This window comes from Ahaetulla prasina, chromosome 1 (assembly GCF_028640845.1).
Source record: "Ahaetulla prasina isolate Xishuangbanna chromosome 1, ASM2864084v1, whole genome shotgun sequence".
NCBI lineage: Eukaryota > Metazoa > Chordata > Lepidosauria > Squamata > Colubridae > Ahaetulla > Ahaetulla prasina.
The window spans coordinates 61,695,676-61,723,593 of NC_080539.1; the positions used below are offsets into that span (position 1 = coordinate 61,695,676).

A 27,918-nucleotide genomic window follows, 5' to 3' on the forward strand; every position below is an offset into this window, starting at 1 on the left:
CGGAGCTGGCAACGGAGTTGGACAGCGATGAGGCTGAGGTGGGGCCAGGGCCATCAGGGAGTGAGATGCGGACTCCAGAGCCTCCAGAGCGTGATGGTAGTAAGGCTGAGGAACAGGAGGAGCCTGTTCCTAATGCACACATGAAAAGAGCTGCCAGAATGCAAGAGCAGCTCAAGCAAAGAGGACAATTCGGGAGTAGGGCCAAGAGATGATTGGCACCTCCCATAAGGTTTAAAACAGACCAGCAACGGCATTTGGAAAACATTGATAGCTTTGTCTTCTTGCATTTATTTTTGTATCAGTGACTTCTGAAAGTGTGCCAAGAAAGGCCTTTGGCAGTTTGCCTAATTGTACCAAGGTTTGCGATAGGACTGAGGAATTTGTGTTGGGAGGAATTTGCTTTAATTTAGTTGAACTATGCTGGGAATGAAGTAATTCTCAGCTGTTCGAATAAAGTTTGTTTGTTTTCTCACTGACTGAGTTTCCTACTACCTACTTGGCCCTGGGTCACAACACAAGTCTGTCTCTCTAGCTTTTTTTATGTTTTATTGAACAAATGTGGGGGTTCTGGAGGAGGGCAGGAATTAAGCAAGGGAACAGTTTTGGGAAGATGAATCCTAAAGCTTCCACTTTTGCATTCAGGCAGCTGAACTGCCAAAGCTTAGCAAGAGCCAAGAGAGCTTTGCAGTATCCCAACGGTCAGCTGATCAGGGCCGAATGCTCTGAAGGCAGCCGTCATTTCCACAAGAAACTGTCAATATATGGAAAATGGCAGGTGCTTCCAGGAGGCATGGTGAGTAGACCAAGCACTGTGGGATGCCAGTGGAGCAGGCTGGTGGGGAGGGGGAGAAAAGGGCAATGCTGTAGCATCTCTGTGGCCAATTGTAAGGCATGCTCCAGCAGCCATATTTCAAAATGGGATCATATGTAGCTTTTGGGGGGGGGGGTTGTAACATCAAACAGACATTAGGTGACCAGTCGTATCTTGAGAACTCCCTGAATTTTACAATTGTTTGTCAGGATGACTTATACAGGACATCAAAATCATCTAACACCCTTGAAAGAAATCAAGAAATTTGATGCTAAGTAATCACGTATCAGCCAGTCTTAAACTGACCCAGCTGTGTTCTTTCACAAATTTCTTCAACTGTCGGAACTTTTTCTTCTGAACTTTACATCCTTCCTTGGTGACATACTTAAAGTACTTGCAGTCTAAAAATATGCAAAAATGAAATGGCATTAGCACAAACGTGACACAGCAATGGTATTAAGCTAACTTGTGACCCAAGTAGGGCTCTTCTAAACTTAATCAGTCATTTAAACTGGACACATTTTCTTAGCTTTAAACGAAGAGAATATACACTGGTTTCAGACTACATTTTAGATTTTGTTTCATTAAGTGAAATATAACCTGGTTGAGCCTTTGCGGGAACTGGTTTGCACAAGTACACAATAGTAACCCTGATTCAAGGAAGTTATTTCCGATCATTGATTCTACCTATGAGGCCTCTCCCTGCTCATGGACCCAGGGAAGTGCCCTGATTTTCAGAATTCCAGGAGATGAAACATCAGAAGAGATACTTGGAGATGAACAGCAAATCCAGAAACACAGGTTTTATTTGTGGCAAGAAAAACAGCCAAACATAACTATTTTTCTGCTCTGCAACCAGGGGTGAAATCTAATTTTTTTGCTACCGGTTCTGTGGGTGTGGCTTGGGGTGTGTGGCTTGGGGGTGGGGTGTCACGTGACTGGGTGGGCGTGGCTATGTGACTGGGGGATCAAAAGACAGAAACTCACGAGCAATGTCCTGCTGGAGCAGGGTTGGACTAGATGACCTCCAGGTCCCTTCCAGCCTTTGATTATCCTCTGAAGCTGCGTCTAGTGCCAGGTTTGTACTCCTTCCTTCCTCTCCTTCCTTCCTTCCTTCCTTCTTCCTCTCTCTCTCTCTCTCTCTCTCTCTCTCTCTCTCAAAAACGAACCCTCCAACACACACACACCATTTTTCCTCCCAGCAGGCTTCCCTGATAGCCAAACCAAAAAACGGGGGGGGGAGTCCGTTTTTCCTCCTAGCAGGCTTCAAAGAAGCTTCAAGGAAGCCTGCTGGGAGAAAAAACGGACTCCCCCCCCACCATTTTTTGGTTTTGCTAGCAGAGCCTGCTGGGAGGAAAAACGGACTCCCCCCCTCCCCATTTTTTCACTAGCACCCAACTGAGCTGCGCAATCATCAGAGGCTTTTTTTTTACTTTTAAAAATTTTTTGACCAAAGAAAAAATTCTTTTAAAAGTAAAAAAAAAACCACATCTGATGATTGCGCGGCTCAGCTGTGCATTGGTGGGGGGGGCAGGGATCTTTGCTACCAGTTCTCCGAACCACCCGCTGCCATCGCTACTGGATCGGGCGATCCGGTCCGAACGGGAGCATTTCACCCCTGTCTGCAACCCTGTTCAAAGTGACCTGATCCTTCCTGGGGAGGGAAAGACCAGAGAAATATCTGCAGGGCCACCTTGAGGACCACTTGAGGCATCTGTCAAATAAAGTCAATTGGATCTGCTCTGAGCTAGTCCCAGTTTGATAGGTCCTCTGAAGTGCACTGAAGTATAGATTTTGGTTCAATTTTCTGGGGGCAATTTGCATCTGTTGGTCCTGAGACACTACCAAGAGCTATTTAAGCATGGTCACCTCTCCATTAAATCAACATGATTTTCGTTCTGCTTCCAACTTTTCCTTTTAGGGAAAGCTATTGAGAAGGTTGTCAGGATGCAGCTTCACAAAGCTCTGGCGGGATATGAATTATCAGACACCAGAATTAGTGTGAAATTTGCCAAGATTTTTGGAGTTTTGGTTCTTGCTTGAACATCAAGTGGCAAACTGGTGCAGAGGGCCTTTGCACACCTCTGTCTTGTGTGCCAATTGTACTTGTTCCTAGATTGGAAAGCCTAGCTCATGGTCACTGAATCCTTAGTCACGTCCTGATTAGATTGGTGCAATATGTTTTATATGAGTTGCCCTTGAAGACTACTCAAAAGCACAATTGGTTGGAATATAGTGGCCCAGGTAATTATAAAGAGCCGAGGTGGTGCAGTGGTTAGCGTGCAGTACTGCCGGCTACTTCAGCTGACTGCTAGCTGCAGTTCGAATCTCACCAGGCTCAAGGTTGACTCAGCTTTCCATCCTTCCGAGGTGGGTAAAATGAGGACCCAGATTGTTGGGGGCAATATGCTGACTCTGTAATCCCCTTAGAGAGGGCTGTAAAAGCACTATGAAGCAGTATATAAGTCTAAGTGCTATTGCTATGATGCCCATGTACCACTGCTACTTTGATATTGGCACTAGTTTTCACTTCTCATCTGGATGCAATTCAGTGCAATGATAATCACCTATAAAGCTCTTTGTGGCATAGTCATGGACTATGCATGCTTTATGGGGAAAGAGGAATAGTTTTTAAATACTATTTAAATAGAATTTGAAATCTTCATTAATATATAGGCATAGAAAACCTTACCTTTTCCCAACAGTATGCCAGCTATCAGAACTTTTTCACAAGTGAGTTTTTTGTTTTCCTGCCAGTCACTTTTTGCCAAATAAAAACTGAAATGAAAAGCTGGCCACCAGTCCTTTCGAATAGCCCACTCCTTTTTGAGCCAGTGAAATTGCTTCTCAGAGCTGAAAAACATTCAAAGAAAACCCAGGAATATCTGAGTTAGATCTAAATCCAAATAGATATACCTCAAAGATTGGTAGGGGAATGTCATACTTTTATTACAGGTAGTTCTCAACTTACAACCACAATTGAGCCCAAATTTTCCACTGCTAAGTGTTAAATGAGTTTTGCCCCATTTTACAATCTTTTTTGCAACAGTTAAGTGAATCACTGCAGTTGTTAAATGAATTTGGCTTCCGCATTGGCTTTGCTTGTTAGAAGGTCACAAAAGGTGATCACGTAACCCCAGGGCACTGCAACCATCATAAATACATTCCAATTGCCGAGCATCTGAATTTTGCTCACATGACCATGGGAATGCTGCATAGGGTGAAAAACGGTCATAAATCACTTTTTTAATGCCATTCTGACTTCGAATAACTAAGTCAAGGGCTACCTGTAAAAGATTGCAAAGATCAGGTGCAAAGCATACATTGCTTCAAAAAGCTCAATCTGGGCAATCTAAGGCCATTTCTGTTTTCCATACAATTATAAATGCACTCATACTAAAATTAACTCAAATCTAGCTTAAATTCAAAAGGACAGGCAAAGCAAGATGAATGTTAGCCAGGAAATCCAAGTAAACACAATTTTCTTCTAATTAAATGTCACTAAGGGCAAGTATAGATTTGTCCTGTATTTAATCAGTTAGAATCTTTCAATGGAATCCAGCAATAAAAACTCTATGTAATTGATTTTTTAAAAATCCAACATATCACTATTAAAATTCCACTGAGTTCAATATACTGTAGTTATTTTTATTTTTAATGTTTTGACCTGGTTCAGATGGATCATCTAAAGTCTAGAATTTAAGGGGGGGAAACCCACCCAAATGTGCATCTTATGAAAATTAGCTAATGCTCACTAAGGAGATAGCTAAATTTTCTTGAACATTTCCAACTCTGAGTTTCAGATTCTATTTTTTAAGAATGTCCTATTTCCATCAGAAATGATCCCCATTTCATGCAGAGGACTAGAATCTTTACCTAAGAAAATTAAAGCATATTAGATTGTTACAATACAGATAGCACACATATTTATACAGATGTAATCACACTGCAAGATCTGATAAGACTTACTTTTGCAGAATTTCTACTGTCTGTTTTGCCAAATAATTCCAAGCTTTTATATTTTCCTTCCAGCCAGCAAAATCCAAAGCTGCAAAAATAACTTTCAGCTGTAATTTATGGTTTTTTCTTTTTTCTGAAATTAGAATAGATCCCATTATTTTTATAGTATTCTAATATATGCAAAAGAGGCAAAAATTCTCACTACCAGTTGGTGAGGGTTTTCTTTTTTTTAATTTCTGTAAACCGAAGACAAAAATCCAGTAACAGTTGCAGTAGTAGCAACTAATTGTCCTGGATATAATCTCCTCAATTTGCAATGATAAGATACTATACATGAACCAAACCAAACGCCATTCTGAGGTCAGCCATTAATTCAAAGCTTTTAACCATGCTAGTTGGAAATCATAGGAGACTGAAAAGAATTCAATATAAAGTAAATTAAAAATTATGTGATAAAAACTAGCTTTTTAAAATTAGCTTAAAAAACCAACCTTATATATTATTCAAAGATAGCAGGACACAGCTAAAACAAGGCCTGTCCTTTGCTGGATATTAATAGTGGGGCAGAAACAGAGGGGCCCATCACAAAATATGGGTAGGTTCACAGGAGTTCAGGAAATTTAAAAAAAAAATCTAACTATGAAAACCAGTAAAATAAATTGAGCCAGGAAAAAAAGGAAACTGTAATTAACACAATATCAGAATAATTTAATCAGTGTGCTTTGCTTTCACGAGCATCCAGGCACTATCATCTATAGTAATGTTTTCAAAGCAAAGACAGTTCTACACAGAATGCCTTACAATAGTTTACTCAGGCTGTAATCAATGCAGGTAGAACAAGGTCATTCTGCTTTCCTTTGGGAGATAAGTCCAAGATAGCAAAAGGCACTCTTGGTTGTAAACTTTTATTTGCATTAGCATTTGCTTGAAACTTTTCCTGTTAATTATGGCTCAAGGGAGGAACAGAGCAACTAATCTGAGTGTAATATTGGGATACTCTTAAAAGGACTCACTCGATTTTTTAAGCAAGTTGTAAAATTCCAGCATTAGTTCATGTGAAGGAACAAGCTCATGCAGAATCTAGGAAGAAACAGGGAAATAGATGAATTTTGGAAAGTGAAACTAGGCACTTTTACATCTCAATGGATACCTGCAGAGGTTTATACCAAAGGACAGGATTGGACTGCCAGTTTCACCTCAGAGCCAAGGTGTATTACAGGTAGTCTTCAACTTACCACCAGTTCTTAGCAATCGTTTGAAGATACAACAAACTTCAAAAAAATCTATTTACAGCCCATCCTCACAGTTATGACGGCCACACATACACTTGGTCAAATTATTCCAATCTGGACACATGGTGAGATGATGAGATTGTATTTATGACTAGTGCAGCATTTCCCAGTTGCATGATTGTGATCTGTAACATATTTTGCTGTTTTCCAGCAGAAAATGATGTGATTCACTTAATGACCATCTTAAAAAAGGTCATAAAATTGCGTCTGTTCACATAGTGCCTCAACTTACAACTACACTAATTTGTGACCGAAATCCTAGGCTTTACTGTGGCTGTAAATCAAGGACTACCTGTATATCAGATGTGAAGTACATACCGCACTAAAGAGTTTGAAATACTCTGGCATCAAAAAATTATATTTTATTAAACAAGTACGGTGCATACAAACTGAAGTCAGCCCATTAATAATTATTATAATAATAGTGACAGATTTATGAGACAAATATTTTAGGATTGTGGTATAATTATTGCATTTAATTGTGTTCCAAAAAAATTGCTTTTCTGAGCATTTTACACTTGGAAAACACAGTACAAAAGAAGCATAGACCATGATTATCTACATATAAAAGGTTGTACAGTATTTCAGTTACAAATATAAAAGGTGGACACATAGGTATCTGTCTGCAACTTCTGTATCTGTTGCAGCTCCTATCTTTTGGAACATCTTACCCAGTAGTGGGTTTCAAATCCCAGTGCTACTGGTTCGCTATTGGGAGTGTGCAGGCGCTTGTGCTTGCTTTGCGAGCGTGCGGCGCTTCTGCACATGCACATCTGGGCAGGCGGGTGGAACCTCCCATCACCGCCACTACCGGTTTGGCCGAACTGGGGTGAACCAGTAGCAACCCACCACTGATCTTACCCTACAAATAAGGTCTGCCCCTACCCTCCTCTTTCTGCAAGAGCCTGAAAACCTGGCTCTACTGGCTGGTCTGGGGTCCAAATGGGGAAGTTTCACATTGGAAGTGGTTGCTGGATTGATGGTAGACTCTACCTCTCCCGCCATCGCTCCGGTTGGTCTCCGCTCTCCACCCATCCATCCTTTTTCGTTATCATATTGATGTATTCTCATGTTGTGTTCTTTTCCATCGTTTTATTGTTCAATTATCTTACTTCTGTTTTGTTTACACTTTTCATTTCTTCCTTTTTATTGTTGTAAACCATCTAGAGTAGCCCCATGGCCACATAGGCAGCAAATAAATTTAATAAACAAATAAATAAATAAATAAATATGGGTAGTTCTCAATTTATGACAACTGAGTCCAGAAATCATGTTGTAAATCACTGCAATTGTTAAGTTGAAGTGCTTGCATCACCAGACCCATTTTTTTTTACATTTTTCACAGTAGTTAAGTGAATCACACAGTCCTTAAAGGAATAGTACAATCATTAAGTGTATTCATTCTTCCAAATGAGCATTTTTTTGCCAGAAATCGCCAAAAAACCCCACACTGGAAATTGTGAAAGTCACAAATTCCCATGACCACAGAATGCTGCAAATGGTCATACATGCAAGTTGGCCGCCAAGCACGAGAAATGAGATTACATGCTCCGTGTATGTGTGTATGTGTGTGCGCGCATGCATGCGCGTGATATTTTACAACAGCCAGAAATGCTTTATGGGTCATAGAGCACCATTCCAAGACTGTTGTAATGATTGTAAAATGATTAGGAGTAAGTTGAGGATTACTTGTAGTTGTTAAGTTCTGTTGATTTCAGCAAGTTATTTGGTACACTATTAGACACGTTCAACTTCCAAGAAAACATTCATCTTTGATTAGCTGATTTGTGTTCTTCGTTATTCATAGATAAAAGAGAGTAAGAACAGAATCATAAATAAACAGAACAGTAAAACTCCAGAATTCTTGCCTGCAATGCAGAGATCTGTGTTTTCCTCGATTCTCCCCTTCTCTTTAAGAACTGGTAGTAGTAGACATGAGCATTAGGGTTGGAAGGGAACTTGGAATTATACGCATAGTCACTTAACACTTCCCGTGCTTCTTCATACTCCTCATAATGTTCCAGCAACTAAAAGAACATAAATGTTCGGCTGTTCATTTCAAACTGACACCATGTTACAAAGTAGTACCAAACTGTTTTGCAACAGTTTGTATATGTTTGTATTTGTAACATCCAGAATGTATATGGGTCGATATAACTCATTCTTTGCATCAGTCTTCACACAAAAAGAAATTATAGCCCAACATACCAAAAAAACTACTGTAAAAGACAAACTAGAAATAAAAATTAAAATAACAGTGCAATTATTTTTAAACTGCAGTAAGGCAAGGAACAAAAACATATGGCTCCAGGTACATCCGGGGGGTGAGGGCGGAGAGATGTGTCCCCGGAGACTCCCTGACCAGCTTTTCTCTCCCCCAAGTGCCCATCCAAGCTTTTGCCTACTAACACTACTAAGATTTTCTTGCAGGGACTGGAAACCAAGTCCTAGGAAGAACTTAACTGAGGTGAGAACTGAGGTGAGATCGTGACAGTCCTCTTTGGATAACTTAAATGGCTGTCATGTAAAGGAGGGAGTGAATTTGTTCTCTGTTGCTCTGGGCAGCTTGACTAGGCTCAGTGGATTAAAACTACAGGGGGGAAAATTCAGATTCTGAGAGAAAATTCCTGATTGGGTCAAGCAATGAAACAGGTTGCCTCCCGAAACTGTATGCTCCTTTTCAGTGAAGATCTTTAAATAGTCTGGATAGCCATCTGTCCAAAACGCTTTAGCGAATTTTGCACAGGGAGTTGGACATGATGATTTCTGAGATCCCTTCCAACTGCTGACTGCTCTCCTAGCAGTCCCCACTCGCTGCCTCCCCAATACTTTTCCAATTTCCTGCCCCTTAAACCTCCCTGCATTTCTCTCCCCTGTCCCATTTAGTTTTTATGCTTTTTCATTATCCAACAGACTTCCCCACTTCTTTCCTTTCTCTTCTGCTTCCTTCAGTTGCTTCTTTTTTCAGTTTTTATCTCACCACCGAAAATCAGTGCCCTAGGGCCATCTATTGTCAGCTATATGAACTGCGGCACCAAGGAAGATTTTGCTACAATGATACGGAAAAGGGATCTGTGTATGCATGGTGAGAAAAATAAATATCATAGCACATATTATATAATAACATTTTGAACAGATAAATCTCCAGCCTCTGTTTGCAGGCCTCCAATGAGGGAGAACTGTTTTAGTGAGTTACACATATTATCAGGAAATATTTCCTAAAATCTAGTTTCTTAGCATTCCAGTCCCCTGGTTCTGGTCCAGCCCATGACTGGTTGATTCCATAAAAACATGTGAAATCATAAACTTTGGTTTACAGATCTAGTGGTTGGTTCCCACAATATGTTAAGTCAGAAACCAACAAATCACATTATGGCTTAGTGTAACTTGTAAACCTAGTCAATGATTCATAAATAGTTTAAATCAACAAAAGTCAAATGAAAGAAACCCTAGGGCCATTCCCACTTGTATAGGCAGACCTCTCTTTTTTTACTATTTTCCTATGAGGCTGCTCATGAGCAAGTCAGCTTTAAGTAGGCTTTAGTTGCATCAGTGTTAACATGCCTTCTGTGACAATGGTGAGCCAATGGGATATGATGATTAAGAGTTGGACTCCCAATTGGAAGACTCAGGCTCAGCCATAGAAGCTCATGGAGTAATTTTAAATCAGTCACTTTCTTTTAGTTCAACCTACTTAACAGGGTGGCTGTTGTGGGGGGTGGGGATGGAAGAAGGGAGCACTATACATACTGTCTTAAGCTCCTGAACAAAAGGTAGAATATAAAACAAACAAATGAATACATATCATGTATGTTTTGTATGTTTTTTACAAGGAGCTAAGTATACAATTTTGAATGTTTGACTCATGCCCATAAAACTAAGCATAAGACAATACCAGCCACCCAATAATCATTTTACGACTAACTGTACAGGTAACTGTGTGATGGTATATAGCTTATAGCACTTTCACAAATTTCTGAATCTACAAATCTCCGTAAAAGCCTCTACCACTGAGTTACCTAATGACTCTCTAAAGCTGCCCCATCTGACAGCCATCCAGATTATGTGACATAGAAAGTCTATTGTACAAAGGGTGCACTTACATCCACATAACAAATCACGAAAGGATCCCAAACTCCAGGAATTCTGATTATTTCCCTAAGGCTGACTTTAGCCTGCTGGTACAAGTGATGCATTTCCTGCTGAAGAGAAGCTTGTGTACAGCTGTCTTCATCTGTGAAAGGCAAGACATCCATCTCATAAATCTCATTTCAAACAGATGACATCATGATTTTATCCGTGGTTTTAAAATCAATTTTTCAAAAATCCTCCAGGGAAAAAAAAGCTTAAAAATACTGTAGGCAAGAAATATAGTAATTCAAATTGAACACACAAATGAAAATGTCATATTTATAATACAACAGCTGCCATTTTAGATCTCCTGAATATTTGTTATATTAAAGAAGCCAAACAATAAACTGAATGGTGAGGGAGAATGATTTTTAAAAAGCCATTTCATAGCTGGCAAAATATTCCATCAATGCTTCTCTACAATAATATACTTGTAAGTTATAATCAGTATGCCTTTCATGAAATCCAAAAGTAGCATCCCAAGGTAATCAGTTCAGAGCCAAATATAGCTATATATATCATTTGGGGATGACAGGATGTGTTGTGTCTTGCCCGCCCTCAGAGCAGCCGGGGCCTTCTTACCTGCTCCCGCACACTGAGGAATGTATGCCTCCCGGTCCCAGTCCTGGCTCCATGCCCACACAAACTGCAGAAGGAGAATCTCCCTGCCCCAGCCCTGACTCCATGCCCAGGCAAACGGAGCAGCTAGACCCCTCCCCCTCCTCCACAGCAGGTGAGCCTGAGGAGGGTTTACTCCCAAGAACAGCTGATTGGTGTGACCCTCGCATCAGAAGATTGGAGAGGCGGAGGCTACAGAGGGAAGGGAGGGGCAGGCCTTAATGAGTGCTGAGTCATGGTGCCACACCCCATGGCCTATATAAAGGAGCTACTTTCTGGCAGTCTCTGAGTCAGGCAAAAGTCAAACTTATCTTGCTGAAGTCACTTACTGGTCTCCTGCCTGCTCTGAGGACTTTGCTAGGACTTTGGGCAGAGCTGCAGAGGCACGCCTGATTCGGATTTCCCGGACCCAGCCGTCAGCGGAGGAGTGGGACACGACATCTTGCCTGACTCCTCACACATCTACAAGATGGATCTGCAACAGCTGGCGCTGATTGTGCAGCAGCTACAAACAGACAACCAGCAACTGCAACAGCAAGTCGCCCAGCTGACTGCTCAACTGGCTGCTGGGAATGCCCCAGCAGTCCAACCTCCTCCTCCTCCTCCTCCTCAGCGCCACAGCCCGGTACCGGTGCCGGAGAAGTTCTCAGGACGGATGGAGATGTTCCCGCCTTCATGGCCCAGTGCCAGACCTACATGGCAATGCGGCCGGGGACTTTCCAGATGACCGGGCCAGGGTGGCCTTCGTGATGAACCTGTTGTCTGGCCAGGCTGCGAGTGGGCCACGCCTTGGTGCTCAGGGACAGCCCCTTGCTGGCGGACTACCAGGGGTTCTGGGGCACCACGCCTGATGTATGAAGACCCTGTGCGGGCCCAGACGGCTGCCTGGCGCCTCGGAGAGATCCAACAAGGGCCCCGCCCGGGAGTACATCGCGAATTCGTTGCTGTGCCATGATTCGGACTGGAACGACACGGCACTAGCGGACGCTGCTCAAGAGGGGCCTTCGGAAGAGCTGCAGGACGAGCTGGCTCGGGTGGAGGCGCCGCGGACCCTCGTTGACCTGGTGCCCTCTGCCTGCGCCGACACCCGCCTCCAGCAACGCCCGTCCTGTCGCCGCCCGCAACCGCCAAAGACCGCCGCCTCCTCGACCCGTGCCGACCCGTCCCGGCCACCCCGCCTGTGGCCGCCGCCGAGGAGCCCATGGAGTTAGGAGCGGCCAGGCCTCGCCTGACGGCCCAGGAGCGGAGCCGAGGCGCCAAGGGGCTGTGCTTGTACTGTGGGAGCCCGCCATTTCGCCGCATGCCCCAGGAAGCGGGCGGAACACGACGCCCGTCCCGAATCCCGCCTGGCCAGTCGGGAATGGGCAGGCCCGGCCCAGGGAAACCCTAGGCCGGGCACGGACCAAGCCCCGCCAGACATGGCCGACGTGGACCCCGGGCCCCTCGGCACCTGATTTTGGACACCCGGTGTGGGTGGGTGACCGCCGGAAGGGATCCCGCACACGCGCTGGTGGATTCAGGGGCCACCACGAACTTTATGGACCGGGCCTTCGTGGACCATTTTGGTGTCCCTTGGTTCCGTAGACCTCCGATGAGCGCCGAGACCATCGACGGGAGGGAGCTGGTGGCGGACCCATTAACCGCCACGCAGCCCTTGCGCCGCCATCGGGGACCACGAGGAGGCGATTCGCTTCACGTGACGGCGGACCTCCACTTCCCAGTGATCCTCGGACTGGCCTGGCTGCGGACGCACGACCCTCAGGTGGCCTGGTCGCGAACGCCATCTCGCTTCCCAGCCTGCAGTGTGTCGACCACATCCGCCACACCCGCGCCGCCAGGACGCCTTCACCCGCCGCCGCCGTGCCCCGAGTTGCAGGACTTCGCTGACGCCTTCAGCGAAAAGGAGGCGGACCGCCACCCCGCACCGCCCCACGACTGCCCGTGGACCTGCAACCCGGCGCCCGCTGCCCACGGGCGCCTGTATTCCATGTCCGAGCCCGAGTTGGCCGCCTCAGGGACTTTCTGGACAAAAATCTGGCCCGAGGGTTCATCCGCCTTCCAAGTCCCTCTGTCGGCCCCGGTCCTCTTCGTAAAAAGAAGACGGGATTTGCGCCTGTGTTGCGACTACCGCCGCTGAACGCCATCACGGTGCGGAATCGCTACCCCTGCCGCCATCCCGGAGCTGATGGACCGGCTGCGGAGGCCTCCATCTTTACCAAGCTCGACCTCCGGGGCCTACAACCTGGTGCGGATGCGTGAAGGGACGAGTGGAAGACGGCGCTCGCACCGCACGGACACTACGAGTACACGGTCATGCCGTTCGGGCTGACCAACGCCCCGCCGTCTTCCAACATTTTATGAACGATGTGTTCCGGGACATGTTGGATCGGTTCGTGGTGATCTACCTGACGACATCCTGGTCTACTCGGTCCAGGAAAGTCACCTCCAGCACCTCCGCCTGGTCCTGCAGCGCCTGCGGAGCACCAGCTCACGCCAAGCTGGAGAAGTGTTTTTCCTCCGGTCGTCCATTGAGTTCCTCGGCACATCCTCTCACCCGAGGGATCGCCATGGACCCGCGCAAGGTGGAGGCCCTGAGCAGCTGGGAAGCCCGCGTCGGGTGAAGGATGTCCAGCGGCTGCTGGGCTTCGCCAATTACTATCGGACCTTCATCCCGGCTTCGCCACGCTGACGGCCCGCCACCCAGCTCCTTCAGAAGAAGGTCCTGCCCGTGGGGTCCCCGCAGGAGGAAGCCTTCACGGCTCTCAGGAAGGCTTTCGCCACGGAGCCCATCCTGCGACATCCCGACCCGCACCGCCTTCGTGGTGGAGACGGACGCCCAACGCCGCCTCGGAGCGGTGCTGCTACAGGCCCCGGCGGATGGCGGCACTCTTTTCCCTGCGCGTACTACCGCGGAAGCTCAACCCTTCCGAGCGCAACTATACCATCTGGGAAAAGGAGTTGCTGGCTATCAAGGCCGCTGCTCGAGGCGTGGCGGCACCACCTGGAGGGGGCCCGGCATCAGGTGGAGGTCCGAACGGACCATCGGAACCTCGAACATCTCACCACGGCTCGGAAGTTGAACCAGCGGCAGATCCGGTGGTCGCTGTTCTTTGCCCGGTTCAACTTCCGCGTCACCTATATCCCCAGTGGCCACAACCGGAGGGCGGACGCCCTGTCCCGTAAGCCGGAGTACCTGAGCGCCCAAGACCCTCTTCCTCCACGGACTGTACTGCCGGCGGAAGCCTTGGCCGCCGCCCGGGAACCGGTGGACTTACGGGCCCGGGTGCGAGGGGCGCAGCGCCAAGACGCCTGGTCTCAGCAGCGGCGAGCGGAGGCGGGCCCCACGTCTCCGTGGACATTGGAAGACGACGTACTCAAGTTCCGGGGGCGGTTGTATGTGCCCACGGGGCCGCTCCGGTCCCTCGTCCTGACCCAGTGCCACGACAACCCTGCCGCGGGCCATTTCGGGTTTTTCAAGACTCTCAACCTGGTAACGCGGACCTTCTGGTGGCCCCGGGTGCGGCATGATGTCCATGCCTATGTGACGTCCTGCGTGCCGTGCCGGCAAGCCAAGGCCGCCACGGGGGCCCCTCCCGGTCTCCTCCAGCCCTTGCCGACTCCTGACAGACCCTGGGGGGCGATTTCCATGGACTTCCTGACGGACCTGCCGCCGTCCTCGGGGTTCACCACGGTGCTGGTGGTGGTGGACATGCTCACCAAGATGGCACACTTCATCCCGTGCCGCGGGCTGCCCACCGCCACCAAGACAGCCCGTCTCTTCTTGCAGCACGTCTTCCGCCTCCACGGCCTGCCGGACAGGGTGGTGTCGGACCGTGGGGTGCAGTTCACGGCCCGTTTTTGGAAGAGCCTGATGGCCGCATTGGAGGTGCAGGTGTGCCTGTCGTCGGCGCACCATCCGGAGACCGACGGCGGGACGGAAAAGGTCATCGGCATCCTGGAACAGTACCTCCGGTGCTTCGTGAACCAACAGCAGGACAACTGGGCCGATTACCTGTCCCTGGCGGAGTTCGCATTCAACAACTCCCAACACACCTCCACCCAGACCACCCCGTTCCTGGCCAACTTGGGGTACCATCCGCGGCTCTTCCCTCTGGCGCCCCCGGACTCCCCGGTTCCCGAGACACAGTCCTTTCTCTCCGAGTTGCACGCGGTCCAGCAGATGGTGCGTCGGCAGCTGAATCGGGCGAAGGAGGACTACAAGCGGGTCGCCGATCGTTCCCGACGGGCAACACCCCCGCTGGTGGTCGGAGACCGCGTGTGGCTCTCCACAAAGCATCTCCCGTCCGACCGCCGGCGAAGAAACTGGACCACCGGTTCATCGGTCCGTTCCCGCCGAGGCGGTCATCAATCCGTGGCCTACCGATTGACCCTGCCGCGTTCCATGCGGATCCATCCCGCCTTCCATCGGTCCTTGCTGGTCCCTGAGGCCCCGCCGTCTCCCCTCCGGCGCCCGGGCGCCACCCGTCGCTGTCGACGAGGACGGGGCGGAGGAGTACGAGGTGCACAGCATACGCGACTCCCGCTGGCTGAAGGGGCGCTTCCAATACCTGGTGGCGTGGCAAGGGTACGGGACCGAGTTCACCTGGGTCAATGCCTCCGACGTCCACGCCCCGGACCTGGTGCGGGCCTTCCACGAGCAGAACCCGGCCCGACCGCATCCCGATCGTCAGCCCCGGGGAAAGGGCCCTGCGGTGAGGGATAGTGTTGTGTCTTGCCCGCCCTCAGAGCAGCCGGGGCCTTCTTACCTGCTCCCGCACACTGAGGAATGTATGCCTCCCGGTCCCAGTCCTGGCTCCATGCCCACACAAACTGCAGAAGGAGAATCTCCCTGCCCCAGCCCTGACTCCATGCCCAGGCAAACGGAGCAGCTAGACCCCTCCCCCTCCTCCACAGCAGGTGAGCCTGAGGAGGGTTTACTCCCAAGAACAGCTGATTGGTGTGACCCTCGCATCAGAAGATTGGAGAGGCGGAGGCTACAGAGGGAAGGGAGGGGCAGGCCTTAATGAGTGCTGAGTCATGGAGCCACACCCCATGGCCTATATAAAGGATCTACTTTCTGGCAGTCTCTGAGTCAGGCAAAAGTCAAACTTATCTTGCTGAAGTCACTTACTGGTCTCCTGCCTGCTCTGAGGACTTTGCTAGGACTTTGGGCAGAGCTGCAGAGGCACGCCTGATTCGGATTTCCCGGACCCAGCCGTCAGCGGAGGAGTGGGACACGACAGGATGAAATATACAACTCAGACGTGTTTACCGTCTTCCACTACTGTTATATGTGATAATGTAGAGTCCTTAGTTCTCTCTGAGCTTTGTTGTTTGTTTACAGACATTTTATTACCTAAATAGGTAACATCATCAATGCTAGTATGGGGAGGGAGTTGCTCTTTTATATAGAGTAGCTTGCATTGCCAGCATCAATGGGCGAGTGATTTTCCTTTTGGTAGTTCCTTGATCAGAGTATTGTTTCTGCCTGATCTTTTGTCTGATGCTGATCCTTACTAATCTGAGTAATTGGCTGTGGGAAAGAATATGTCCTGGTCTTTTGATTTCCTTAGCTTTTTATTGTCTCTTTTGGATGATGTGTAAATGTGGTTTATCTTCTGTGTCCACAGATGGCTGATTTGTCTGAGTACTAAGCTTCTAGGAATTCACTAGCACTTTTAGACTTAAGTTTGGTCTAGGATGCTCAGAGTTTCGGAGTTCTCAATCTTAATACTTAGTGTGGTAAAATATTATGGGTGAACTGAACAACCAGTTTCCCTACTTCTCCATTTTGAACTGTCACAAGATCACTAACAGATTATTTATTATGATTTCTCCTTATGTTTTCCTTTGTAAAAATTTAGTTTAGCAACTAAATTATGTTGTCATTGTGTTTTTGACAGTCCTGATTAATCATAGTTAAATACTATGATTATTCAAGGCCAATAAATCTGATGGAGCTTATCAACAGAGTAAGATAACAGTAGACAATTGAGAAAGATATTTGCTTTCTAGTGCTGTCCCACTTGAAAACCATCATGGATCCGCTGCAATTTGCATTCCGAGCAAATAGATCAACAGATGATGCTGTTAATATGGCTCTGCACTACATCCTACAACATCTTGAATCTCTCCCCACTTCTCTTCTCTCTGTATACCAATGACTGCATCTCTAACGATCTATCTGTTAAACTACTGAAGTTCGCAGATGACACAACAGCGATCGGTCTCATTCGAGACAATGATGAATCCGCATACAGACGGAAGGTTGAACAGTTACTAGCCTCGTGGTGCGACCGGAACAATCTGGAAATGAACACATTCAAAACCGTAGAAATGGTGGTAGACTTTAGGAGAAACCCTTCCATACTTCCACCTCTTACAATACTAAACAACACAATATCAACAGTAGAGATCTTCAAATTTCTAGGTTCTACCATATTGCAAGATCTAAAATGGACAACTAACATCAAAAACGTCATCAAAAAAGCACAACAAAGAATGTTCTGTTTGCACCAACTCAGAAAGCTCAAACTGCCCAAGGAGCTGCTGATACAGTTCTACAGAGGAATTATTGAGTCTGTCATCTGCACCTCTATAACTGTCTGGTTTGGTTCTGCAACCCAACAAAACAGACATAGACTTCAGAGGATAATTAGAACTGCAGAAAAAGAAATTGCTACCAACTTGTCTTCCATTGAGGACCTGTATACTGCACAAGTCAAAAAGAGGGCTGTGAGAATATTTACACACCTCACACATCCTGGACATAAATTGTTTCAATTCCTACCCACAAAATGACACTATAGAGCACTGCACACCAGAACAACTAGACACAAGAGCAGGTTTTTCCCGAACGCCATCACTCTGCTGAACAAATAATTCCCTCAACACTGTCAAATTATTTACTAAGTCTGCACTACTATTAATCTTCTCAGCGTTCCCATCACCCATCTCCTTCCACTTATGACTGTATGACTGTAACTTTGTTGCTTGTATTCTTACGATTTAGATTGATATTGTTTCCTGATTGCTTATTTGTATCCTATGACCATGATGGCAGTCCATCGCGTGCCAGGAGCGAGGGGGAAGGGGGGTTGCATGTGCATGCGCAGGGCGGGACGCATAAAATTATGGGTATGGGCATGCGCGTGCGTGAATCTTCCCCCCCCCCCCATCCTGGCACGCGATGGCAAAAAGGTTAGCCATCACTGCCCTATGGCTATCATTAAGTGTTGTACCTTATGATTCTTGATGAATGTATCTTTTCTTTTATGTACACTGAGCGCATATGCACCACAAATTCCTTGTGTGTCCAATCACACTTGGCCAATAAAAAATTCTATTCTATTCTATTCTATTCTATTCTATTCTATTCTATTCTATTCTATTCTATTCTATTCTATTCTATTCTATTCTTTGATTCCTCCAGGTCGTTAAAAAAAACATGCAATACAGGAGGAATAACATATACAGTAATCTTTAGCTTTCCCATTGCTGAGGAAGATACCAATGAATTTCAAAATTTTCTACATGCTTCAGGTACTAATTCCATGGAATTCTCTGAAACTTTCTTCCTAATAAGCATGCCAGACAACTCGGCCAAAGATTTTTCTCACCTTTCATATTTCATGAACGGAATTGAAAAATGCAGACAACTGCAGGAGTTACTGCTGCATGTTGCTGTTGTGGCATCTACAGGCACATACTCACCCAGCTCCAAAAGGTCAGTCTTCTTTTTTAACCACATATAATAGTCTATCAGCCCCTTATAAGCTTGAACAAGCTTCAGCTCTTTTTCCTGAGCAACAGTTTCTTCTCCATATCGCCAACTTTCAGTCAATATCAAGTTCTGATAGGCTTCATCCAGAAATCCGCTGCACAAAAGGTGGAAGGCATGCTCTAAAGAAATCTGTAATTTGAGCTTTGTTTACTAGGTTGAACAGAAGCAGCAACTTTGGATGCAAATATTCATAAACAAACCAGCAGTAAATCTTTCCAATAATTTCAAATAAGAGTTGTGCTTTAGAACAATTCTGTTTTAATAACAAAGGACCACTTTCAACTGCAGTTGTATATTGACATGCTAGATGGTGAGCTGTATAAGAAATCAAAGACTTTTACTATAGAAATAATCACACTTTTTCATACATAAGAGTTTTTTTTTCCAGGTTGTGGAACAAATATACTTACAGTACTCAGTTAGAATCCATTATGGAACCACTGTTTTAAAACAGGTCCAAAGCCATAATTAAAACACAGTTCTGTGTCATTAAAATTTGAAGCCATATATTTTATCAGAAATATCAAACATGGAATGCAATTTAAAAATCTATATTGAAATTTTACAATAACAGCATATTTTCTTTTTTTAATATAATTTTATCAAAGAAATGTTAGCAAGGTAAAATAATATAAATATTAGAAAATAAAATAAGAAAACAGAATAGGAAGGGAGGGAGGGAGGGAGGGAGGGAGGGAGGGAGGGGGGAAGGAAGGAAGGAAGGAAGGAAGGAAGGAAGGAAGGAAGGAAGGAAGGAAGGAAGGAAGGAAGGAAATATAAAGATGTGGCTTCTGACCATTTTATAGTGGTTATAAATGTATTTATATTTGACCTATCTAAGATTACACCATATTCTTAAAGGAATCAGTAGAAAGTCTCATAATAAAACATGTTTCCAATATTAAAATGCTGAATTAAAATTTTCACCTTGAGAGTTTTTTTCTTACCTTTAAATATCTTTTGACTCCTAAATTTTTCATCCGATCTGCAAAATAGTTGATCTCTTCTATATTACTCTGTGGATGCTGCTGCAAGATTTCAGTTCCTATTCTCCAAATCTCCTAATTAGGAAGAAAATACAATCCCAGCAAGTCATAAAGCCATAGTACTAAAAGCAAATGCACTATGACTACTGACACCTTTAATTTATACAATTATTTACAACAAAATCACTAACATGATGCCCATGAGCAGAGAAATCCATAGGGGAGAAATCAAAAAAGTCAAAATGGCAGACTCAATGGTGTGGCCAAAATTGTCATCTTGATTTTCTTGACCAACATCCCAACACACTTGCCTGTGAACATTATAGTTTCCATATTCAGTTCCCCATAAACTTTGCCATCATGTAGGCAGAGAGATCTGGCAGTCTACCAATCAAAATACCATCCCGTATCATCTTTATTTACACGGAATACAGGACCTCGTATAGATCCAACACATATTATATAAAATAAAAAGGATACGTGAATGTAAGATAGGGCTTTAAGCAATTTGCTTAAATGTCCAGAAAAATGTGAAAGGTAAAATAGAGAATTGCAGAAGCCTCCTGAAGGGCTAACAGGTTGCCTTGTGTCAACTAAGTAAGTATTTCATGATTGGCTGCATGGTTTGGCAACTTTTTTGTGAACAGACAACCCCATTTTAACTTACTCTGACATTTTGTGAGAGTGCTCACTACATCCATTTAAATTTTCAAAGGTTCCCACGGCCTAAAGGAGGTTTGCATCCCAGATTCATGAAAAAATGTCCCATATCATTCATCTAAATGCATGACACAATGCATAAATGGGACATTTTTATCCTGTTCTTAATTATTTTATATAGTGACAAATGCTAGAGAAATGATATATTTCCATTCATTTCAAATATATTATGTTAATTAATTTACCTACCTCTTGAGATGTCACCCTTTTTTCTGAAGACGTATTTTCCAGCACTTCCAAGTAGCTTATCATTAATTCTGCAGCCCTCTGCCACTGACTTTGTAAGAGAGCATCTTGGATACAGCATAAGCAATCCTCTTTCATCTTTTGGAATTCTGAAGATTTCACAGCCATATCTGCTTCAACCAACATAAGAAAATGTTGGTTATTTATTTTACAAATAATGCATACGTAAAGCATTTATGGAACAAAGTTTGCCATTCACAGAAAAAATGTGAATATCTGGAATGTGAACTCCCAAGAATATATTTTGCATTAAATTGGCATTATCTTATCTCAGAAATCTTATCAGTACCCTGAAGCTTCAAATTCATGCATTTTCCTGGCACACATTATTATGTGTCACATCAACTGAAAAGCATTAAGAAATGAACTTTAGTTTTTTTTTCCCTGATGACTGCATATTCATCATCAACATAAGCAATCCTTCCTAAAATGGAAATAAAATAAAAAGGAATATTTCTTATTGGAAGAATATTAAGAACATCTGGAAGACCTGCCTTGACTTCCAGGTTTTTTTTAGCACAATTCAAGATGCTGGTTATTATTTTTAAAGCTCCAGATCATTTTATTTATTTATTAAAAAGATTTATATGACCATCTAATTCAGTCACTTTGACTTCAGCAGACTACAAAGATACGACCTCAAATGCAAAACACGATACCTTTCTACCTTCCTGGCAACAACTTTCAGACAAATCACTTTAGATAGGCTCCAAATCCTGGAGCCTGCAGTCCCCAGGCTGGCTGGCAAAACCGTATGTTTGGGGACTTTCAAAAGAGTATTAAGATGGGGACCAATCTTATCCCCATGGGAATGATATTCCCTAGGAATGGAACTACCACAGAAAAGTCCCGTCATCTTGGTCCCACTAGATGGACCTTGCCTCCTCTCTGATGGATCAGGTAGATGTAACTGGAAAAAGATGGGTCCTTCAAATAACCTGTCCCCTAGCCATGTAGGGCTTTTAAAGATGACACCCAACACCCTGAATTGGATGCAGAAGCAAAGTGACAGCCAAAGCAGCTCCCACAAGAGGAATCTAGATTTGCACAAAATCATGTTGGCCACCACATTTGGAACCAACTGAAGCTTCCAGATAGTTTTCAGGGGCAGCCCCATATGGAGCTCATTACAGTAGTAAAGCTCAGAGGTGACTGTGAGCAGAGTCTGTTTTCAATTATACAAGAATCAATTTTAATGTAAACAGTGTACAGTGTATAAAAGCACAATATCTTGATAATCAATTGTCATCTGAAAGTACAAAATAATATTGTAATCAGTTAACTTTAGACAGATCATGTGATTGGTCCTTGACTCAGCCAAAAAATTCTGCATTCCATATCCTTTCAAGTTCAGTGCTCTTCTCTTCAAAGACTTTCAGCTCCACTATTTACAGTTTAATTGCTTCTAGAATTTCTTTTACTGACTTCAAAAGAGAATCCCTTTTATTAAATGCATCTAAGACTGCAGATGCTATTCTAACTTTCCACTAATTCTCCAGCCTACCCTCTTTTCCATGTACCCCAAGATCTCACATTTTGTCCCAAAGCAACAAGCAAATTTGGGGAAACAGAACAAGTGGAAGAACCTGATCAATATGTGACTGTTGAAGCATTACTACATACATTAACCAGTTTGGCCTAGCAGTTAAGGCACCAGGCTAGAAAGCAGGGGACTGTGAGTTCTAGTCCACCTTATCCATGAAAGCCAGCTGGGGGACCCTGAGCCAGTCACTCTCTCTCTGTTCAACCTACCTCATAAGAGTTGTTGTTGTGGAAAAATACGAAGAGAAAGGTATGTTGGATATGTTTGCTGCCGTGAGTTATTTGTAAAAATAATAGATGAGATACCAATAAATAAATAAAAATTATATCCTAAGTCTGGCTACAGAATTATAGGAAGAAACTATAAATTTCCAACACGTGATTTTCGATTACCAATCTGTATCCTGTTAATTATGTTACATCATCATCACATTACTAACAGTAATAATAACTAGCGATTGTGCATCACCCAAATTGAACAAATGAATAAATAAAAATAATATGTACTATAGCAGAGCATGCTGGTAAGGGTCACCCAATTGAATTTGTTTTCCAAAAAGGAAAAAAAAAAGATCAGGGCAACAGCTAGGTTACAACCCATCTTTTTAATTGCTAGTTTTTCTATAAATGAAGTTTCCGTGTTATGTTAATGTTCAATATATCATTCCTCAACTGCATTTCAAAATGGCACCCAAAACATATATTATGCAATTTTCTTGGAAGAAAATAATTGGTTATAACAGGTTTATAGCAAAAGGTAAAGATAACACTATGATGTACTGCAGGCTGAGGAAGGCCTAAATGGAGGAAGGGGAGAGAATGACCCTAGGATTTTGCTACTTTCCTTCATCCCTACTTTCCATCATGCCAGTAAAATCTTACTTGGGTGGTTGAAATGTTTTGGCAGTAAAGGCAAATAAATTCCTGGAACCAGAGCGTTGGTTGCAGACTCATCCTCTGTTTCTTCTGTGGACAGACATCTTGTTTCTTGTCTCAGTTCTTCAACAAAGTTTTCCATTTCTATGACTATATTTTTTTTAATAATATGAAACAAAATAGAGAGAAAAACATTGTTATAATCAGCTTTAAAGTAAAGTAGAAGAAAATCCATCAACTGTACAGTAGTGTAAAACTTATAAACAAATTATTCAAAATCTAGTTATCTGCAAAAACAGGAAAGAGGAAAAACACACATTTTAAATGTGTTTGTTTAATAGGGCTCTTTGTTTAACAGCCACATTAGCTGTATCCCTAAACCGGCTCACAGGAATAGGTTTTTCATGAAATATACACTTACACAAACCAGCATTTAAACATCAAGAAAATTTGAAATAAAGCAATATTAGGAAACCTAACTAACTAAGACTACTATAACCAAAACTATTTAGGACAATAGTTAGATTGTATGAGCGAAAGATTCAGTAGTGATGACTTCATTAACAAATACAGTAAATCAGCAGTCCCCAACCTTTTTGACTTGGCAGCCAGATGGGGAAGGGAGAGGGGATGGTTCTATGTAAGTAGTAGATGAGTACCTAGAGCTTTGCGTGCAAGTGCCTGCCGTTCATACAAGTGGAGCTTCATGCATGACACCTGCCATTCCCATAACTGTATGTTTGCACAGTTGCCTGCTGCTTGCACAGCCCGGTTTTAACCAGGCTCCAGCAGCCCAGCATGGGAAGAGGGGATGGTTCTGTGTAAGCGCCCGCCGCTCGCGCAAGTGGAGCCATATGCACTCACCACCTAATCACACAGCCCAGTTCTGAAGAGGCTGTGGCCTGGCATTGGGCCATGGCCCAGACATTGGGGACCCCTGCAGTAAATGAGCACCAAACTCCAGCAAATGCCTGGGTCTAAAATTCTGGACCATTTTCAATAAGACTTTTGAAGTTTCAATATCCCTTAAAGGATGGCTCAAAAAGAGAGACCAGCTACTGATTTTCTTAAGAGTATGGGATATGTTTATTCTTGATTTGTTTCTTTTAGAAATAGATTTACAATATAAACAGACTGTTCAATCCACCAATGACCTGGATAGCTAGATCCAGATCATTGGTGGGTTAGTTGATTAGTTTATCAACTAATAAAGTTGATAAAGTAGATGTGTCCCTACCTGGAGGAGACAAACCTGCTCTCAATGATTCATGTACTACTAACCTTGAAGCTTGAACATTACAATGCATTCTTCATGGCTTTGAAGGCATCCAGATTATACCCAGTACAATATTAGCATGAGAGGTTATTCTAGATCCATTATCCATGTTAAATCAGTTTCATTGGCTATCAAAAATCATTCAAGCACAACTGAAGGTAGTCACTGTGGCGTATAAAGTTTTACATAGATCAGATGCAAGCTATTTGCAAGGCTATGAATTCATGGGTAGATTACTCTGTGCTCTCAGATAATCAATGGACAACGTTTATGGATTAATTGGACATAAACAACCAATCTGACTTTCTTTGTGGTAGGAACCATATTGTGAAATATTGCCATTGGGATTGAAACAATCTCTCTCCTTGTAACAATTCAAGAACTTCAAAATATTGGTTTTCCCTGGGCTTTCAATATTACTGTGTTCACTTTTGTGTGCTATGCAGAGGAATGGGAAGGAGGGGGCAAACGATAAAACATGCCCTGCAGCTTTGTAAGCCACCCTTTCTATACATGTATGATGAAGTCATTTGTGTGCACATATGAAAAGGATGCATCTTGAATCCTAAAGCGCGAGGGTCCTTTCATCATTTTGATAAAAGCATTGGTCCTATAGAGATCACTAAGTATGTGTGTATGTGTGTAAATAATTTTATGTATCTTTTTCTTGTATCTTGTAACACCTCCAGAACTCTTAAGAAAGTAGATGGCATTTAAAATTTCTAAATAATTACAAAGTGCAAAATTACAGAAAAAGCTACCATTGACCAGAGAGTGCTTCCCAAGTAGAAGCTAATGTGACTGAAAGGAGTTAAGAGGCCACCTGGCTTCACAGAACCTGCAATTCGAAAGATGTAAGTTTCAATATTAACCCAGAGATGTAAAGCAGGAAACTCAACTGGCCTTTGCATGACAGTTTTCTAAGCACCTTAGGAGCAAAAGGAAAACGAGAACACGAAATAAAACCCGTGTTATAAAGATTGTGAAGACTGTATTTTACGACATCGCTTGCCTAACGATCAATGAATTCGTTGGCTTAAATGCTCTAATAGCAACCACACATACACACCCTCCGTAAAACAGGGTGTGCTACCTTCTCTTTTTTTTATTGCTAATAGTCGATGAGAATTCTTAGATTAGCGCTACCTACCGGGATAGAAAGCTTCCTTTCTTCCTTCCTTTCTCTTTCTTTCCTCCCTTCGTTCCGGTTCCGAAAATATGCGCGCTACATTCTACAACAGGGATCTCCAACCTTGGCAACTTTAAGACTCGTGGACTTCAACTCCCAGAGTTCAGCAAAGCTAGCTGAGGAACTCTGGGAGTTGAAGTCCACGAGTCTTAAAGTTGCGAAGGTTGGAGAGCCCTGTTCTACAAGACGTCGCCTTGTCTTTCACTTCCGATGCTTTGCCGCAGCGAGCGCCATCTTTTCTGTGGGCATCACGACACCGTTTAGGCCACGTGATACTCCCTGCCTTTCAAAGAAGTATCGGATTCGCCTGCGCATGCGTGAATCCTTTCCCCTTCGTGCTTAATTGCTTTGTTAACCTAGGTGCCTTCCTCGCCTCGGAGTCCCCGGGCGCGTACCTGTGCTCGTAAAGTGAGCCTCGTTGAAGATAGATAATACCAGTTCATCGTTTACGTATTTTTCAGTGGTTCTGATGGGCTCTCGGTACATAACAATTGTAACCTAGATAAATTGAAGAAAGAGCAAGGTCTAATAGGTTGACAAAAAATTCTTTTTCCAGGCTTTTTTCTTAGGTTGTCTTTCACTGCTGTGCGGTACTGTCGTGTTTTATATTATGGATTGTAGTTGTGTAAGATTGCATTAAAATATTTAGGCTAATATAAGGGCACCATTTCAGAGTCATTTCCAGAAAATGCTTCTTGTAGAGGGCCCTTTTTAGAGGGTTGAGCCTAATAAGCGGGTCAGGGCATCACCCAAAAATCCCAGGGTTGAAGGATAGACTAGGAATATTTTGAAAGGCAATGTCTGCAAAGGAACTTGCATACCAGGGACTTTCCAGTATACTTACAAAATAAAATAGATTTGGGACTGAGAACCAGAGACTTTGCAAATAATTATTTGTCTAATCAAGAGCCAGCAATGATATCTCTGGATTCTAAAGCACACCAGAGGCCTGTATTATGTAATTTACTGACACTAACTGTGGATTAGTGTTCTGTATCATCATGTTTCTTCCTCTGTACTATTTATACAGATGAATGAAGAACCTGATGTACAGTAAATATTCCACTTTGTATGGGACAAACAAAAAAGTAAGTCAGCTGAAAGAAAATTACTTTTATACTATATTTAGATATTACATTTAAGGAATGGAATAGTAGGCAATTTTCAGAATGTTTAGGTTAACTTTGAAGATTCCAAAGAATAGCATGGAATAACAGCAACAAAAAGAAAACAAGAAATGTGATGTTTTCATATATTTGCAGCATTGTCACAGTTAATAATTAAGATTATTTATAGTAATTGCAAATAAGGAAATAGCAATGATTGGACAAATACAGTGGATTGCACACAGTCATAAAATGGGTGCTTGGCACCAGGAACTCTGCCTACTTTTCACATTTCATTATTTTAAAGGGCTCTTCTGCCAACCATCCAAAGATGAACACCATTACATTTCATAGGCAGCATGCTCTCTGTTTCTTTCATGGGAGGACACAAGCCTTGGCTTTCTTATGTCAGATTCTTGGATGAATATATTTTCCTCAAGGATGTCTTGCTTACGTGGCAGACCAGTACTCCTGCAGGCAGAATTTTTTCAGAAATGGGACCCTCAGCAGGGCTTCTTTCCCAGAATTTACAGAATATGCAGGTTCACTTTAAAGCAGATAGCCATGCCTTGAACTGTAAGGTTTATAACTAGCATCCTGAATTGCACCAGGATGCTGATTGGCAGCAAGCCAATTGTACTGTCTGTTTTATTTTTAAAGCTCCAGATCATTGGTGGGTTAGTTGATGGTTTATCAACTAATAAAGTTGATAAAGTAGATGTGTCCCTACCTGGAGGAGACAAACCTGCTCTCAATGATTCATGTACTACTAACCTTGAAGCTTGAACATTACAATGCATTCTTCATGGCTTTGAAGGCATCCAGATTATACCCAGTACAATATTAGCATGAGAGGTTATTCTAGATCCATTATCCATGTTAAATCAGTTTCATTGGCTATCAAAAATCATTCAAGCACAACTGAAGGTAGTCACTGTGGCGTATAAAGTTTTACATAGATCAGATGCAAGCTATTTGCAAGGCTATGAATTCATGGGTAGATTACTCTGTGCTCTCAGATAATCAATGGACAACGTTTATGGATTAATTGGACATAAACAACCAATCTGACTTTCTTTGTGGTAGGAACCATATTGTGAAATATTGCCATTGGGATTGAAACAATCTCTCCTTGTAACAATTCAAGATGCTGGTTATTATTTTAAAGCTCCAGATCATTGGTGGGTTAGTTGATGGTTTATCAACTAATAAAGTTGATAAAGTAGATGTGTCCCTACCTGGAGGAGACAAACCTGCTCTCAATGATTCATGTACTACTAACCTTGAAGCTTGAACATTACAATGCATTCTTCATGGCTTTGAAGGCATCCAGATTATACCCAGTACAATATTAGCATGAGAGGTTATTCTAGATCCATTAT

At 43.6% G+C, this 27,918-nt stretch overlaps 1 protein-coding gene across 3 annotated transcripts in view; it reads right to left on the reverse strand.

Annotated features, from left to right (window-relative positions):
• Positions 1-268: 268 nt before the first annotated feature.
• The window catches only part of TAF1A (TATA-box binding protein associated factor, RNA polymerase I subunit A), a 29,386-nt gene continuing 1,736 nt past the window's right edge, over positions 269-27,918 (reverse strand). The window contains exons 1-11 of one of the 3 annotated variants that reach the window (XM_058165466.1): positions 25,392-25,551; positions 22,972-23,115; positions 20,491-20,660; positions 19,543-19,656; positions 18,526-18,724; positions 10,167-10,297; positions 7,932-8,090; positions 5,785-5,851; positions 4,781-4,904; positions 3,504-3,664; positions 269-1,212 (exon numbers count right to left, since the gene is read on the reverse strand). In XM_058165466.1, the coding sequence (XP_058021449.1) occupies positions 1,091-1,212; positions 3,504-3,664; positions 4,781-4,904; positions 5,785-5,851; positions 7,932-8,090; positions 10,167-10,297; positions 18,526-18,724; positions 19,543-19,656; positions 20,491-20,660; positions 22,972-23,107 (1,383 nt within the window). In that variant the 5' untranslated portion in view covers positions 23,108-23,115; positions 25,392-25,551 and the 3' untranslated portion in view covers positions 269-1,090. Of the gene's footprint in view, positions 1,213-3,503; positions 3,665-4,780; positions 4,905-5,784; positions 5,852-7,931; positions 8,091-10,166; positions 10,298-18,525; positions 18,725-19,542; positions 19,657-20,490; positions 20,661-22,971; positions 23,116-25,391; positions 25,552-27,918 lie in introns of those variants that run through there. The other 2 variants (XM_058165468.1, XM_058165467.1) reach the window with 2 other exon arrangements.